The sequence below is a fragment of the Oncorhynchus mykiss genome, chromosome 5 (assembly GCF_013265735.2).
Source record: "Oncorhynchus mykiss isolate Arlee chromosome 5, USDA_OmykA_1.1, whole genome shotgun sequence".
Taxonomy (NCBI): Eukaryota; Metazoa; Chordata; class Actinopteri; order Salmoniformes; family Salmonidae; genus Oncorhynchus; species Oncorhynchus mykiss.
Window position 1 is genome coordinate 66,094,800 of NC_048569.1, and position 16,870 is coordinate 66,111,669.

A 16,870-nucleotide genomic window follows, 5' to 3' on the forward strand; every position below is an offset into this window, starting at 1 on the left:
TTATTGGTTGCTGGAAGTTTACTGACTACTAATAGTAGGGAGTCCAACAAGGTTACTATTATAACAGATCATTTGTTCTCACCATTATAAATAAAGGTTCAACTAATGACTGGATGAAGTCTATAATCATCCTCTCTCCTCTCACTAGGCGGAGCTGAAGTCTAAGAAAGCTGCCGAGTTGTTTGCTGTGTGTATAGAGAAGTATAACCGCGTGGGAGGAGACTTCGAGCAGAAGATGAGCGAATCAGCACAGGTCAGTCAGTTCACTGGTCCTGGGGCGGGTTAGGGGCGGGACTCCATGGAGGAACCAGACATGTTATATCAGTGTGGCCCAATCCTGGGGTTCCCTTAAGTTAACATAAACCCATCTCCATGGCTACCTGCAGTTTCCAAGGAAACACTTAACAAACCCGATGAGCGTTGCTATATTTGGGTATGAAATGATGACTGGAATCCTGGTGACCAATTACCTGTTAATAGCTACAATGGGAGATCTGGCCCTAATTATGAGTGGGGTAGAGAGAGCTCAGCGTGGCTTCATGAAGACTACAGCCTAGAACATGACAGGGGGAAATGGAAATGACCTGTTCTTTCAAGCCATTACTCTAGCCCACATGCTGTGTTGTGATTAGCACCTGGTTATTATCTGGGATGGGAACTATTATGGTTTGCGCCTGGTTCTGTTCTTTTAAAGTTTCCATGGCTGATAAGTGCCTTTGGTTTTTGTTTCTTGGGGTCCTTTGGGTTTCAGTTCTTACTACTTAATGGCATTTTGCGGTGGTTTGTGGATATTTTGAGTAGCATTTTGGTGTGCTTTGGGGTTGTTTGAGTAGCATTTTGGTGTGCTTTGGGGTCGTTTGAGTAGCATTTTGGTGTGCTTTGGGGTAGTTTGCTGTAATTAGGACCCATCTTGGTGTCTGAACACTTGTGTTCCCATCCTGTGTACAGAAGTTCCAGGACATTGAGGAGGCCCACCTGAGGCAGATAAAACAGCTTATCAAGGGATACTCTCACTCTATAGAGGACACCCACGTCCAGGTGGGACAGGTAGGTCACCCAGACACTGACCCAGGAGCCACAGTCTGGCTGGAGGGATTTAACTGCCCTCTCTGAGTCAAACTTCACATCCACATCACACACACTCCAAGCCCTCTCTCTCAGGCATGCTTCTTCTCTCTTGAGCTGTTCTTGTCAGACTGTAAGGAGCCCCTCTCTCCTCTGTTCAGGTCCATGAGGAGTTCAAACAGAACGTGGAGAACATCGGCATAGATAACCTCATCCAGAGGTTTGCAGAGCAGAAGGGCACAGGGAAGGACAGACCAGGTACACCACACAAACACCATAAACAGATGGTTTGATCCCAGTGTGTTTGTCCCATTTGTCCTCACTGTGATATATCCCTATGTGTGGCAGCCCTGGTGGGGTTTGAGGAGTACATGACAGCTTCAGTACCTGAGGGGAGTAAGAAGAGTCGAGGAAAAGCCTTCAGGATTCCTGGACTGGGCAAGAGGGACAAAGAGCCAGACTCAACGTGAGCACACACACACACACAGATGATAAATCCCAATTCCCCTCACTTTCTTTTGTCAGCTTCATCTGGGATATTATCTTGTCACTTACATTCACCTATGTGTTGCTTTTTGCAGGGATTTGGCTGTGACGGAGACACCAGTGAGTGTATGCTAATTCACACTTGTACACAGTGGCACGAAAACCATCAAGTCAATGTCAGTTCTTCCATTATCAGTCTGTGGTGGTGGTGGTTTAAACAGCACATCACGTTGCCCCTTCCAACTTACTGACAGACAGATGGAGGTGTGTGTGTGTGTGTGTGTCACCGTGTGCATTTGTGCGTGTGTATGAGCAAGGGGGAGTAATCATATGTGTGACAATGACGTGTCTGGCAGTGTTGGGTTACCTTGCCTATTTTTATCCTTCTGAGAAGGGGCTTTTGAGGTTGGGTCGAGATCAGTGGGTTGCCAGGACTGTTTTAACAGACAAGTGTCACATGGGGGGGGGGGGGGGGTCGCACCACCTCTTACCCAGGTCATAATCTTCACACACTGCCCCTGGAGTGATATAACACTTCTGATGATAACGTCACTCAGTCTGGGTTGAGTTTTGTTATTAAGCATATCAAACACTAGGATAAAGTATTTATGTTTGTGTCTGACGTTGCTGGGTATTCTCTATTCTGCACACAGAACTCTCCCCTGGAGGTGGATGAGGAGGGGTTTGTCATCCGAGCCGATGTCAATCAGAATGATATCCTTTCTAGGCAGTGACACTGACTATCAGATGAGAGGCTATCTCGCTGCTATATTGTTGTAATATTTGCCTTTGACAGACCTCTTTATCTTCATATTGAAAACAAGGCTTCCTGCCACTGTGTAAGAGAGTATTATATCTTCATAAAGCACTCTAGACGTCTCCTATTAGATGAATAGAACATTAGCTAGTTCTCCCTGGCACCTGGCGGGTAGGAGCGTTGGGCCAGTAACCGAAAAGTTGGTGGATCGACTCCCCGAGCCCCTCAGCAAGACAGTTAACCCACTGTTCCCGGGCGCCGATGACGTGGATGTCGATTAAGGCAGCCCCCCCCTCCCACACCTCTCTGATTCAGAGGGGATGGGTTAAATGCGGAAGACACATTTCATTTTAATTCATTCAGTTGTACAACTGACTACGTATCCCCATTTCCCTTTCCCTAAGGGACATTTAAATGGACTTAAAGTCTCTCTCTGTCCTTAGTCCAACTCCAGTCCATTATGAGGCTGGGGCAATGAGGGCCATGATAGCAGGCTACCTCCCTCTGTTGTTGTCATTCTGTCACTCTCCTCAGCACAGCACAGTTGTTACACTCATTAGGTATTTTATGTAACGGCCAAATATACTGACACTAGATCTGTCTCTCTCTCAGGCACTCACTGACATCACATGCCTGCAAGCAAACCGACACTAACACACGTGCGTGCAGATGAGCATGTAATAACAGGAAGGAGATGGAGTTAAGGTCAGATGGAGGTGCAGGATGTTGTGGTTGACTGTTTTATACACTGTCACCTCTGGCGCACTCTGTCTCTATGTTTGTCACAGCAGTCCTATACTCTTTAGTCTACATGGATTCATTCTCTGGCTCCAGAGGGTATTAATAAAGCCGTATAGCATTATCGTCAACAAAATACCTGAGTGAAAACATTTTTGCAATAAAGCTCAAGCAAGCCTACAGGAAGATTTTCCACTGCTTTCTAAACTCATAGATGAGGTACCTGTATAATACAGGACAATGGAAACCCTGACACTCCCGATGTTGTCCTAGGCAAGATGCATTAGGCCATCTTCCCTCCAGTCAAGACTCTATCTCAGGTCACTGCTCCTTAACCCAGCTCTCTGTCCATACGCTGCTCGACGGAGGACAAGGAGAATGACTTCTACTCCAGCGACTCGGACTTTGACGACGAGGAGCCCAAGAAGTTCCACATCCAGATCCGTCCGGTGGGCAGCAGCAGCAACTCTGCTGCTACAGAGATGGAGCTGAAGGCCACCGTGGGGGCACTCACACTGCCCCCCAACAGAGGGGTACGATGGGAGTACAGGACCAAAGGGGAGGCATGGATGGGGTGAAATGTGTCACTTATTTTCATGTGGTATCAGAAGTGATGAAAAAGATAAGCTCAGAAATGCTTATCTGTGTATTATATGTGTAATTATCTCTCCATGTTGTTGTAACAGCAGCAGGATAGAAGCATGCTTAATTGTTTAGATGCTTCCAGACAGTGTAATTAACAACTCTGCTCTCCCTCTGTTCCAGGTGTCAGTGAAACGGCATCGCTCCAGTAAGTTCCATTAAACTCAGCTTCAGGTTAAAAATAGTTTGATTTCTGTCTGTCTCTGTTGTACGCATGCACACGTTTATGTGTATATGTGGGCGCACGAGTGTGTTCTCTGAATCCTTGTCCTCTCCACAGGAAACGGCAGTACTACAGGCCGTTCAGAGGGGGAGGGAGAGGGCGCCCCCCACAGGCGTAAGTGGAGTTAGCACTCTCTCCACACCACTGGTTTTTCAGCATCAGTACTTTATCATTTCACCACAATGTATTCTATCAGTGTTGAAAGGTCATAAACATCCAGGATACTATTACCCAATCTTTAATGTTACTACCAGTCTGAAGTGGTGTTGTGAATGTGATTTACTGTATTGCTTCTGGCTAGGCTTAGCAGTGCCTATCCGTCCAGTAATAAATCCTAGAGGTGGCTGACCTTGGCTGAAAGACGCTGTCTATTTGTCCCACTTCGGTCTGTCTGGAACATGGTTTATTAGTGGGGGAATAGCAGCCTGTGATGCTACAGTGGGAGGCTATTTGCGGAGGAGATGGAATAAAGCAGGGGGAATGAGCAGACATGATTAACGATGAGTGCCTTGATTAAAACAGTAGCAAAAAGCGCTGGGCTGATGCTGCTTAGAGAACTGGTCTAATGGCCGGTATGTATCATTATGGAAGATAATGGGCATTCCCTTATGGCTCTGCCCTCCGTAAGCACTCTAGTTAATCACATCTCCCCCTGATTGGGACTGATTGGGGAGCAGTCATGAATTAAACTTCACTAACTGTCTGTGTGTGTGTGTGTGTTTACACTTTGCAGAGGGAGAGCAGGATGGCCTACGCAATTCCATCTCCAGTCCAGATCACAGCAGGTGAGTGAATGTCAGTCAGTCTTGTCTCTCCTCTCTCTGACGTTCATGGCTGTAGCTGTGAGCAGCAGGGAGATCGAGAGGAAGAGAGGAAGGCAGGCCAAGATCTGATGATAGTGCTGCATCACTCTGTCAAATCCTGACATTATCTCTGGCTATGCTTTTATTGGCTCCTGGTAATGCATAATCTCCCTCTCTCATTCCTTCTCTCTCACCCACCCTCTAGGTTGAGTTCTACTGCGTCAGGCTCAGACAACCTCTTTGGACCTCCTCTGGAGTTGGCCTTTAAGTCCAAAAGCTTTGCTGGTAGAGAACAGCTACCGAGAGCAGAGAGTGTCTTTGGTGCATCTGAATGTAAATATGGTTAATATGATCATGTTAATATGATTGATGAAAATTGGGGACAGAAGTTTTACCCCATCACATAGTCAGTAAAACACTTGTTCCTATGTATGCATGTATGATACATACTGTTTTAAGTAGAATGATCGTCTGCCCTTGTTCTCTCCAGATGCTGCCTTCTCCACTGACTCCTCCTCTCCTGAGAACGTAGAGGACTCTGGGCTGGACTCACCTTCCCATCAGCCCCTGGGCCCCTCCCCTGAGACAGCTGGTTGGGCAGCGTGGCCATCGGCAGGTCAGAGTAAAGAACCAGCAGGACTGGGCAGGCCAGCAGACCCCTTCCTTACTGCCTTTAGAGACCCCTCCCCAGGACGCAGCCCCCATCCCCCCCAGGACAACCCAGCCAGTATCTGGGCAGCTGCTCCTCGGTACCCCCGCCCCCCTCCAGACATGGACCTCTCAGCCCTCCACTTCCCGGTCTTCTCCCAGTCCCTGGTCCCTCCAGAGCTGGACCCGGCTCTGTGGAGCTGTAAACACATCCCTCCTGAAGACCCCTTCCTGGCTGCCTTTGAGAGGACCGTCGTCACCCAGGAGACCCTACCCCCCCCTGACGCCTGGGCCCCCCCACCTCCGCGCCCCTCCAGAGACGGGAGGGGGATAGAGGTACGGAGTGACCCCTTTTCCAGTGACAGTAAAACCCTCCCCACCCCCTCCTTTTGCAAGGACATGGACCGGAAACGGGACCGTAGCGTCCCGCCCCCAGAATCACCTGACGACCCATTCGCCATCACTATGATTGGCAGCCCCACCCACCAGTCAGCCCTGGCTGCCGCGACAGGGGTTCTGACCCACAGTGTCAGCAGTAGTAGGTTGACCCCCAACGCCAAATCCCTCCCCTTATCCCAGCCGAAAAAGGAGCTGGTCCATTGGAACTCTGTCCACAACCCCTTCAGTGAGGGGACCTCGGCTGGGTCTCTGGCCCTGGTCAATGAGGGAGGGAGGAAGCAACGCGAGTCATGCAGTGAAAGCGAGCTACGCAGGAGCGGCCTGCCTCTCACACTGCATTCTGGGCCACAGGAGGACCTGTGCTTCTCTACTGACAAAGACCAGAACTGTCTGGACCTGAACGCACCACAGCAATCCTGCAACATGGGCTCACACAAAGGTACAAATGTTACACACTACACTACTGGGCTCAAATGTTTATGCACTAGCTATATTTTGGGATGGTATTTTTTTATTTCACACTATTCAAAACGCCACACAGTCTTTTAGTCAACTTCCTCTTGTTTTACAGGTTGTAATATTGGTCATTTCCCTCTCTTCTTCCTCTCCAGGTTCAAGGCATAGCTTCAGGCAGCACAGTGCAGAGCTGCTAGTGGCAGCCCCCCCCAGACCAGCCAGAGCCAAGAGGTCCTCAGGCAGACTGAGTGGCTGTGAGAGAGTGAGTGTCCTCGGGGAGATCACCCTGGTCTCACTCAGACGTGTGGCTTTTGCAGCTATAAGTCTGACAAGCAAGGCTAGAACAGTAGTCCTGTTCATTCTTCCAAACATAAATGATGAATGTAGAAGAAAAAAAAAAAATTCTGATTGAGCTGAGCAGAGAAAATGTTCTGTGAAGGGGGTATGTTCTGAACGATGACATTCTCCACACATCCTCTCTGGTTCCTCCACACTGTAACCCTTATATATCCCCGTTGTCTCAGTCCAGGTCAGTGTGCTCATCTCCTCTGCCGGACCCCAGCCTGGACTTCACCTCATCCTCCTCCTCCAGCCCTAGTGAGTGGGGGGCCCAGACCCATGCCACCAGCCCTGCTAGAGGTGGGCAGCCCTCACCCCTCTCACACCTGCACAAAGACCACACACGCCTACACAGTCTAAACAACAATTTTCATACCAATATTTCAAAGATATCCGATAGCATAAAGCACTTATGAATGAGGACATTGTTCCTTGAACTTGTGTCTTAGACATGGCTATTTTCCCCACAGTGCATCTGTCTCGCGGGCCGAGCCCAATCTCCCTGAGCACCCAGGAGTCCTGGCCTGTGGCTGCAGCCATCACAGAATACATAAATGCTTACTTCAAAGGTGGACAGCATAACCGGTCAGTATACATAAGCCCTCTGTACACCAGATCCAATGTTATTACCTTTTATACACAGACCGGCTGAAGGCGAAGCGTATGCGCATCTCTCTTCTCTTCTCCAGCTGTCTGGTGAAGATCACAGGAGATCTCACCATGTCTTTTCCTGCTGGAATAACTTGTATCTTCACCGCTAACCCAAACGCCCCGGTCCTCAGCTTTCGATTGGTCAACATCTCCCGGGTTGACCACTTTCTGCCCAATCAGAAGCTGCTCTACAGGTAGATGAATATGTGCTATGGGATTATGATAAAAAGACAGATTGCGGAAATGGTAGGATATGTCTCATTCTCCTGAGTGTGTTATTCGCCACAGTGACCCCTCTCAGAGTGACCCAGACACCAGGGACTTCTGGTTCAACATGCAGGCACTGAACCTTTACCTGCAGAGAGAGGCTGAGCTCAACCCTCTGGCCTCCTACTATAATGTGGCCCTACTCAAGTACCAGGTGACTGATGAAGTACAGTGGAACTCTTACCCTCTGTCATCTGACCTTTCAAGTATTCTTCAAGATACACATTTTCCCCTGTCTTCCAAATGACAGCATTGTCCTGACATCAACAGCCTCTCCCAACTCTGTTCTTCCTTTCTCATTCTTTCCTTCCCTCCCTTCTCAGGTGTCGTCCCAGGACCCTGGTCGTGCTCCCCTCTTGTTGTCAGCAGAGTGCCAGCGGAGTGGCACAGTGACCCGTGTGTCCCTGGACTATCACTGCTGCCCGGCCACTGCCCCCTCCACCCAGCTCACTGCTGTGCAGGTGCTGCTACCCCTCGACCACACCGCCACAGACCTGCAGTGCCATCCCCCCGCATGCTGGTGAGCAGGGGGAGGTGGGAATGGAAGGAGGGATGAAAGGATAGAGGGAAGGATGAATGGGTGGAGAGTGGGAGGAGATATGGAAGGGAGACAGATGAAGGGTGGATAAATGGGGAGAACAGGAGAATGGGAGGATGGTAGAAGGTCGAGAGAGAGGGAGGATAGTGGACAGGGTGGGCCTCACTGACCCTTTGTCTGCCTTCACAGGAATACGAAGGAACGACGGCTACTGTGGAAGCTACCCAACCTCTCCCCCACCAACCAAAGCAAAGGTTACTGACCTGTCAACACACCCATCTCATTTAATGGCCACATGTCATATTCTAGCTATAGAAATATAAATGCAGTATAATGTACATTTTTACAAGTCTAGTCTTTGACAACATAATTGCATTGAGTGCCACCCTTTTCTCTATTTTAATATGCAGCCTCTGAAGGTATCAGTCTTAAATATCAATATTAGCATATGAAAGCTGAGCAACACTGCTATTTATAGGCCTTACAAATAGAGGGAAGTTTGGGGAATATAAAAGCCTGAACATCATAGTTTATAGGCAGTGATCAGAATCTCGGAAAGGTTACAATAACTGCTTTCCTGGTCATCCGATCCAAATACCTTTTTCTCCCTCCTTGGAACAGTGCCTTCAGAAAGTATTCATACCCCTTGATTTATTCCACTTTGTTGTGTTACAGCCTGAATTCTAAATGGATTACATTTTTTCCTCACCCATCTACACATTATACCTCATAATAAAAAAGTGAAAACATATTTAGACATTTTAGCACATTTATTTTAATTAAATACAGAAGTCTCATTTACATGATGCTGCATTTAAAACCTCTTGGAACTACCGCTCCCGGATTCGGGAGAATTGTCATCAACTGACACTAATTAGCATAACGCAACGGACAAAAAATATTACTAGAAAATATTCATTCATGAAATCACAAGTGAAATACATTGAAACACAGCTTAGCCTTTTGTTAATCACCCTGTCATCTCAGATTTTGAAATTATGCTTTACAGCCAAAGCAAGACAAGCATTTGTGTAAGTTTATTGATAGCCTAGCTAGCAGCAGGCAGCTTGGTCACGAAAATCAGAAAGGCAATCAAATGAAATCGTTTACCTTTGATGAGCTTCGGATGTTTTCACTCACGAGACTCCCAGTTAAATAGCAAATGTTCCTTTTTTCCATAAAGATTATTTTTGTAGCCGAAATAGCTCCGTTTGTTCTTCACGCTTGGCTGAGAAATCGACCGGATATTGCGGTCACGACAACGCTGAAAAAAATTCCAAATTAGATCCATAATAACGACAGAAACATGGCAAACGTTTTTTATAATCAATCCTCAAGGTGTTTTTCAAATATCTATTCGATAATATATCAACCGGGTCAGTTGGCTTCTTAGTAGGTGCGAGAGAAACAATGGCCGCATTTGTCTATTACGCACAAATCACTCAGAGCCACCAGGTGACCACTTACGCAATGTTGTCGCTCACGCTAATTTTTCAAAATAAAAGCCTGAAACTATGTCTTGTGACACTAGACATGCCATAGAAAAAGGAATCTGGTTGATATCCCTTTCACTTCTCAATAGGGACGCAGAGGTTTCTAAATAACACTCACTTCCTGATTGGATTTTTCTCAGGCTTTCCCCTGCAATATCAGTTCTGGAAACTTTAGTGTTTTCTATCCTAAGCTGTCAATTATATGCATATTCTATTATCTGGTCCTGAAAAATAGCCCGTTTACTTTGGGAACGTTATTTTTCTGAAAATAGTGCCCCCTAGTTTCAAGAGGTTATTAAATGAGGGACGCAAAAAACATCATTATCAGTCAGCATAGAGGGACAAGAAAGACCGACTGCAAAAGCAAGCCAGCACGACGGTATGCGCTGCTATGGTGATTTCAGTATAGAAACAACAGCCGGTGCAAATCAACATCCGGTAGAAAACTACGCAACGGCAGACTGCAAAAGTTGAATTATTTTCACTGTGATGGCAAGTCTTGTCTACCGTGGCGGCTGACGGCATTCATCTTTCCACATGTTTTCAATGGGATTCAAGTCTGGGCTACTCAAGGACTTTCACATTCTTGTTCTGAAGCCATTCCAGCGTTGCTTTGGCTGTATGCGTGGGGTCATTGTCCTGATGAAATGTAAATCTTTGCCCCCAGTCTAAGGTTGTTTGCACGAAAAGCATCCCCATGCTGCCACCACCATGCTTTAGAGTAGGGATGGTGTTAGCTGGGTCTGGTTTTCTCCAGACATAGTGCTTTGCATTCAGGCCAAGGTTTAATTTTTCTTCTCACCAGACCACAGAATCTTTAGCCTTATGCTCAGTCTTTCACATGCCTTTTTCTCAGGAGTGGCTTCCTTCTGGCCTCTCTCTCATAAAGCCCAGATTGGTGAAGTGCTGTAGAGACTGTTGTCCTTCTGGCAGGTTCTCCCATTTCAGCCAAGGAACTATAGTTCTGTCTGAGTGGTCATCTGGTTCTTGGTCACCTCCGTGACCGAGGTCCTTCTTGCCCGGTTGCTCAGTTTGGTCGGACAGCAGCTCAAGGCAGAGTCTGGGTAGTTCCATATTTTTTCCATTTCCCAATGATGAGTCGTCTTGGAAACTTTCAACACTAGAAATTATCACAATTATATATTGGCGATCTACGGACACTTAGGACATTATATAGGCACGTGTATTTCTTTCTAAACCATGTCCAAACAATTGAATTGACCTCAGGTGGACTCCAATCAAGTTAGTGACATCAAGGATGATCAAAGGAAATTGGATGCACCTGAGCTCAATTTGGAGTTTAAATATTTCTCTATTGCTAACATTTCTAAAAACATGTTTTCACATTGTAGATGGGTGAGATATTGAATACATTTTAATTCAGGCTATAACACAACAAAATGTGGAATAAGTCAATGGGTATGAATACTTTCTGAAGGCACTCATTTCAGTGGCCAGTCTGGCCACCAATCTACCTGACGATAACAGATTGTACTGTCCAATTGCCACATAGGCAGAACCACAAGTCAGTGTGATTAACTTGCTCCTGTTAGTGGAGGGGAACTGAAGAATGTGTCACTTGTTCCAGGCTCTGGCACTCTGTGTGCTAGCTGGCAGTGCCTAGAGGTTCCTCGCGGCCCTCCCCCCAGCCTGGCAGTCCAGTTTGTGGGATCGGGGGCCTCCCTTTCGGGCATGGACGTGGAGCTGGTGGGCAACCGTTACCGCATGTCCCTGGTAAAGAAGAGATTTGCCACAGGTAGAGTAACATGTTACTAGGCCTGGCCAATAAGATACAGTATGTGGGTCCTGGAGTTTCACAAGGTAGTATGACATCAACTTCACACCTTTGTCTCCTTGGCAGGGAAGTACATGGCAGGCTGCACCTTGTGAGGAGGAGTAGGAATGCCCAGGTCCCCGTTGGGAGTTCCTGGAGTACACATTGCACTTTTAGGCCTCTGGGCCATACCAACCTAGTCGCCCAGGAGGGAGAGAACAGACAGACTAGGATGGTTTTGACGTTGGGACCACACATCGTGCTCACTCTTTTTTTCCCCCACAAACTTGTGACCAAACTCATTTTGGGACCTAGACTTTATTATTTTTGTATCTTTCAGCCTTGCGTCGTACACATAATCCTTTTCTCTTTGTACTGAATCTTGTTCTGTTTGCATTGTGTGCCTTTATATCAGGAGTTAAACTGGATGTAAGAAGTTGGTTTTATTGAAGAGAAATTGTTTATGAATAAACATACTACTTGTCAAACAGAATTGTCATGGAATATTTCAGGGGAAAAATGCATGTCTAGACAGAGGGCTCTATTCAATCTGTATCGCTAAAGGGTTACAGATTGTAAAGGTAATTTCCAATTGATCTGACATATGCACCGTTTACAGTGAATGCGGAACATTGAAATTTAAAGGCAATCACACTTAATCATTGTGAGTGGTTACAGTAATAAGTTAATTTGCCAGGACACAAATGCTAGTAAAGATGTTTAATTTTACATTTAAGAAATAAAAGCTTGGCCAAAAAGATGGTATAATACCAATTTATTACACATTGACCAGTACAAAATACAGTTGAACTATGCAGTTTGTTACAGACTTGTCTGCCCTCAGGCTAGGTAAAGTGTAGTCAAGAACAGGTTTAAAAATACATAAAAAATAAGGGTTCAAAATACAGAAGAACCAGATCTAGTTCAATAAAAAAATTATCCTCAGCCAAGTCAAAACAGATTTACAAGAAACAAAGTACACATAGAAATGACTTTCCAACGCACTTAAAGGCAAAGTACTGTGACAGGCACGGGTTACAAAGAGCCTTCAATAACTCAAGCTCAGGATTCTTATAGCTACTACAAAATCTGAGGGGGAACTCAACCAAAAGTGTTTAGAGAAACGCTCCATGTCGGTTGTAATTTCCGGTTGAGCAGACAAAATACACCGTTTACCGCGAATGCAAAAACATTTCAATCACACCATTACTGATTGACTCCAGCCCTAAATCAGCTATAATTTTTTATAAATAGAAATGGAGATTCTCTCAATATGGAAAAGTGACTGCCGATTTATAGGGCATTTACACCCCAAATATCAACGTTGTTTGTTAACTATTGATGTGTTGACCAGATGACACAAATTATCAAAAGAAGACAAACGTTTGCCTCACATCAGTCCCAGCCACTAAATAATCAAAGCAAGGAGGACATCCCCCTTTAAAAACACAAACAGTGCAGTATGGGGAGAGCTAAATGATTGGGGAAAGACCAAGCGATACAAAAGGCCATTGATGAACACAGATTTTTTACATCATATTAAGAAAGTTATATTTTAAAGTTTAACAGTTTGTTGGTTTTGCACAAATCAGCCCTCCTACAGTATCATTGTACGGCTATATAATAAAATCTTAGAGCAACAGACTCAAAAGCTATTAGCATTTTCATATCAAGCAATATGAATGAATAAACATGGATTGGGAGATTCTGAATATTTCCTTCCAATCAATATAGAATGAGTCCATTTGAGTAACGGTAAGGGGAGAGCCTATCTGAACTCAAACAGCATCAGTTGAACTGAACAGATGCAACTACAGTTTCCTTTTAAGGGTTTTGGCTTCGGGGGTCCAATGCTCTTTCACGTTTTGTTAAATACATACTATTTTACATCCCTTAAGAAATTTGACTTGACCCAGACATACAGCTCCACAAAATGGATGCCAGACACCTCCAGTTAACCAAGAAGGTAGATCATATATATGTACAATCTGGTGGTTTCCTGAACACATTCCACCACACTCCTTTCAGTCTTTAAAACATATCTAAATGTCTCATCAACATAAGAGGCAACTGGCTTGTCCTAGACTCTGGGGCGTGACATCTAGAAACACCCTGAAGTTCTACAGTCATGGATCAATGAGACTTGTGTGCATCCTGAAATTGAGTTTCTGCCAAACGGCATCATAGAATCGTTATCATTTGAATGAAAAGTGATATATACATGGAAAAGGTTACTTGAGTAAGGGGGAGTTGGTAGAATTAACAGTAAGTGGCTCTTTTATAGTTGCCTCATAAGAACAGAACAGAGCATAGAAAAGGATGAGGTAACTAATCATCTCATATGGCCAGAGTGTTAAGAGGTCCCTGCCTTCCAATCAACTATGAGACTAGGGGCCTACTGACATTCCCACCAGCGTGGCCACTCTTGGGTGAGGGACAAGTCCTTTGCGTCAGTGGGTTGCATCAATGTGGGTTGAGCTGCCAGTAGCAACAGAGGCAACATGTATAGTATACTCCTACAGGTTTAAAGGTGCTTTAGAATGTCTGAGGTTCTGAAACAATACATTCATACTGCGGTAGAGGCACAGCTGAGGGAGGAGATAGACATCTGTAGTAGTGGCGGTTAAAGAGTTATCTAAGGCACTGGAATTACACAGCTAATAAAGGATAAGATACACACAGCACTCATTCAAAGTTACACGTATCCAACATCGGTACTGCACAAAGTCATCCTGAATCACAGTTGCAAAACGGGAACAAGTGAACGGAGAGAAATTAGAACTGTATACCCCTGTCAGGTCAAACCAGCCCCCCTTGGTGAGCATACATTGTTTTCCCTGGGATAAAGATCCCCCCCCCTTAACTACACTAACTAGGAGGTGTGGTAGGGTAGGGGCTGAGCCTAGTACTCTTCTCTATATACACTGAACACACTGGCTGTGTAGCCACTCAGTGTGCTGACAGGACCAGCAGGGCCCAGGGCGGCAGCAGACCTCCTGGAGTAGTGGGCTATGGCCCTCACCACATCCGGTCTCAGATTTCCTGCAGCGAGTGGTTGATTTCGATCCTCTCTCTTTTCACGGCCGGCTCGTTGGGCCCTCGGCCCTCGTCACTGCCTACGTCACTCATGTCATCTGAGAAGGACGGGTCTATGATGGGAAAAACAGCAGTTAACAAGAGCTAGGTAAAGTCTAGGTTTATAACACATTGAGACTGATAGGGAAAATGAGTCAGCAGGAGTAGACCTACCTTTGTCCATGAGCATCATCGAGTTAAGGTCACTGAACTGTTTCAGAAGAGAGGAAAACTGATTAGTAATGTACTAATACAGATTTACATGCTGTCAACAAACAGGCCATATTACTCAGAATCAAAAGTGTTGACCATGGAACCTGGTGTGCGATTAAATATTCATAATTATCATTTGTGAATTTTCCACAGAATTGCTCAAGGAAACAGGCACATAAAAACTCTCCCACTCACCTCTCCCATGACAGCGATGGGTGTCTCTCCGGTTGCCTGGGCGACGCGGTGCTCCACCAGGTAGAACATGTACTCATCGTAGAGCAGTCTGATGAGGTGGAAGGAGCCGAAACTAGCCGCACTACGCAGGGTCAGGTCCCTGATTACCATGGAGCTGTGGGGAGGGAGTGGGGGAGAGAAAGAGGGCCATCAGAGAGAAATTACATTAACACAGCCCCACTGAGCTTGAATGTGCCCCTGCCACACAAAGCTAATCACCACATTCATCAGCCTGCAAATATTCCCACACCTTAGTGAAAAGCAGCTACATTTTACATTTATACTGCACATATAGTTGCGAACAAAGATATTGGCACACTTTCACTTTTCTTAAATAATTAGCTATTTCTAAAATAAGTTAAAATTGAAAAAAAAAAACGGTCCCCACACCTTGTTATTGGGATTGTCAACATTGCAGACCCAATTTCATTTTTGTAAACTTAAGTTGGCATGGACAAAATGATTGGCACGGAGCTAATACTTGGTTGCACAGTCTTTGGCCAAGATGACTGTAGACAAACAGTGCATCTTTCTGAGCTTGCTGCTCCTTTCTACTGGCAATTTTGCCCACTTGTCAGCATTCAAAGAGAATAACACCCTCCCTACAATCAAACATGGGGAGGCTCAATACTGTGGGGTTGCTTTGCTGCCTCTGGTACTGGGGGCCTTGAACTTGTGCAAGACATCATGAAATCAGCCAATTATCAAGGTGTTTTGAAGTGCAATGTTCAACCCAGTGTCTAAAAACAGTCTCTGTTGAAGGTTGTGAGTCTTCCAACAGTACAACAACCCTAAACACACCATGGAATGGTTCAAGAAGACTGGACTGTTATGGAGTGGCTAGCTAAAGCCTTATTTCACACTGCAGGCCTTAATGATCACATCAGTTTTGTTTTTAAATCCGTTTTGGACTAAATGTTCTTTGTCTCAACATAACAGTCTCAGCGGGAAAAAGGTAACATGTTCAAAAGCGAAAACTGGAACAATATTTCGAAATAGAAACGTGGGGAATGGTAAGAGGCAATCTATAGAACACTAATATCATTTTGTGATGTCATTAAAAATGTTATAAAGGAAATACTGTAACTTGGAAAGTACACATACTACATACAGGGGGGGAGAACAAGTATTCGAAAACCTGCAAAATCAGCAGTGTTTCCTACTTACAAAGCATGTAGAGGTCTGTAATTATTATCATATGTACACTTCAACTGTGAGAATCTAAAACAAAAATCCAGAAAAATCACATTGTATGATTTTTAAGTAATTCATTTGCATTTTATTGCATGACATAAGTATTTGATCACCTACCAACCAGTAAGAATTCCGGCTCTCACAGACCTTTCAGTTTTTCTTTAAGAATCCCTCCTGATCTCCACTCATTACCTGTATTAACTGCACCTGTTCACGCACTCAGACTCCAACCTCTCCACAATGGCCAAGACCAGAGAGCTATGTAAGGACATCAGGGATAAAATTGTAGACCTGTACAAGGATGGGATGGGCTACAGGATAATAGGCAAGCAGCTTGGTGAGAAGGCAACAACTGTTGGCGCAATTATTAGAAAATGGAAGAAGCTCAATATGGCGGTCAATCACCCTCGGTCTTGGGCTCCATGCAAGATCTCACCTCGTGGGGCATCAATGATCATGAGGAAGGTGAGGGATCAGCCCAGAACTACACGGCAGGACCTGGTCAATGACCTGAAGAGAGCTGGGACCAGTCTCAAAGAAAACCATTAGTAACACTACGCCGTCATGGATTAAAATCCTGCAGCGCACGCAAGGTTCCCCTGCTCAAGCCAGTGCATGTCCAGGCCCGTCTGAAGTTTGCCAATGACCATCTGGATGATCCAGAGGAGGAATGGAAGAAGGTAATGTGGTCTGATGAGACAAAAATAAAAAATGTTGGACTAAACTCCACTTGCCGTGTTTGGAGGAAGAAGGATGAGTACAATCCCAAGAACACCATCCCAACCGTGAAGCATGGAGGTGGAAACATCATTCTTTGGGGATGCTTTTCTGCAAAGGGGACAGGACGACTGCACCGTATTAAGGGGAGGATGGAC

At 45.5% G+C, this 16,870-nt stretch overlaps 2 protein-coding genes across 3 annotated transcripts in view; one reads left to right on the top strand and one right to left on the bottom strand.

Annotated features, from left to right (window-relative positions):
- fcho1 (FCH and mu domain containing endocytic adaptor 1) overlaps positions 1 to 11,767 on the top strand; it is a 47,473-nt gene extending 35,706 nt beyond the window's left edge. Inside the window, exons 7-27 of the mRNA XM_036978111.1 lie at positions 149 to 253; positions 949 to 1,047; positions 1,227 to 1,323; positions 1,414 to 1,531; positions 1,647 to 1,671; positions 2,205 to 2,265; positions 3,401 to 3,579; positions 3,812 to 3,836; positions 3,969 to 4,025; positions 4,645 to 4,696; positions 4,920 to 5,047; positions 5,205 to 6,200; positions 6,373 to 6,479; positions 6,742 to 6,856; positions 7,027 to 7,141; positions 7,246 to 7,401; positions 7,496 to 7,628; positions 7,798 to 7,994; positions 8,202 to 8,266; positions 11,094 to 11,261; positions 11,367 to 11,767. Coding sequence (XP_036834006.1) covers positions 149 to 253; positions 949 to 1,047; positions 1,227 to 1,323; positions 1,414 to 1,531; positions 1,647 to 1,671; positions 2,205 to 2,265; positions 3,401 to 3,579; positions 3,812 to 3,836; positions 3,969 to 4,025; positions 4,645 to 4,696; positions 4,920 to 5,047; positions 5,205 to 6,200; positions 6,373 to 6,479; positions 6,742 to 6,856; positions 7,027 to 7,141; positions 7,246 to 7,401; positions 7,496 to 7,628; positions 7,798 to 7,994; positions 8,202 to 8,266; positions 11,094 to 11,261; positions 11,367 to 11,395 — 3,027 coding nt within the window. The 3' untranslated portion in view covers positions 11,396 to 11,767. The remainder of the gene's footprint in view (positions 1 to 148; positions 254 to 948; positions 1,048 to 1,226; positions 1,324 to 1,413; positions 1,532 to 1,646; positions 1,672 to 2,204; positions 2,266 to 3,400; positions 3,580 to 3,811; positions 3,837 to 3,968; positions 4,026 to 4,644; positions 4,697 to 4,919; positions 5,048 to 5,204; positions 6,201 to 6,372; positions 6,480 to 6,741; positions 6,857 to 7,026; positions 7,142 to 7,245; positions 7,402 to 7,495; positions 7,629 to 7,797; positions 7,995 to 8,201; positions 8,267 to 11,093; positions 11,262 to 11,366) is intronic.
- A 270-nt stretch (positions 11,768 to 12,037) lies between these two features.
- The window catches only part of rfx2 (regulatory factor X, 2 (influences HLA class II expression)), a 68,287-nt gene continuing 63,454 nt past the window's right edge, over positions 12,038 to 16,870 (bottom strand). For both annotated transcript variants that reach the window (XM_036978113.1, XM_036978112.1), the window contains 3 exons: positions 14,763 to 14,916; positions 14,529 to 14,565; positions 12,038 to 14,428 (listed from right to left, as the gene is read on the bottom strand). In XM_036978113.1, coding sequence (XP_036834008.1) covers positions 14,313 to 14,428; positions 14,529 to 14,565; positions 14,763 to 14,916 — 307 coding nt within the window. In that variant the 3' untranslated portion in view covers positions 12,038 to 14,312. The remainder of the gene's footprint in view (positions 14,429 to 14,528; positions 14,566 to 14,762; positions 14,917 to 16,870) is intronic.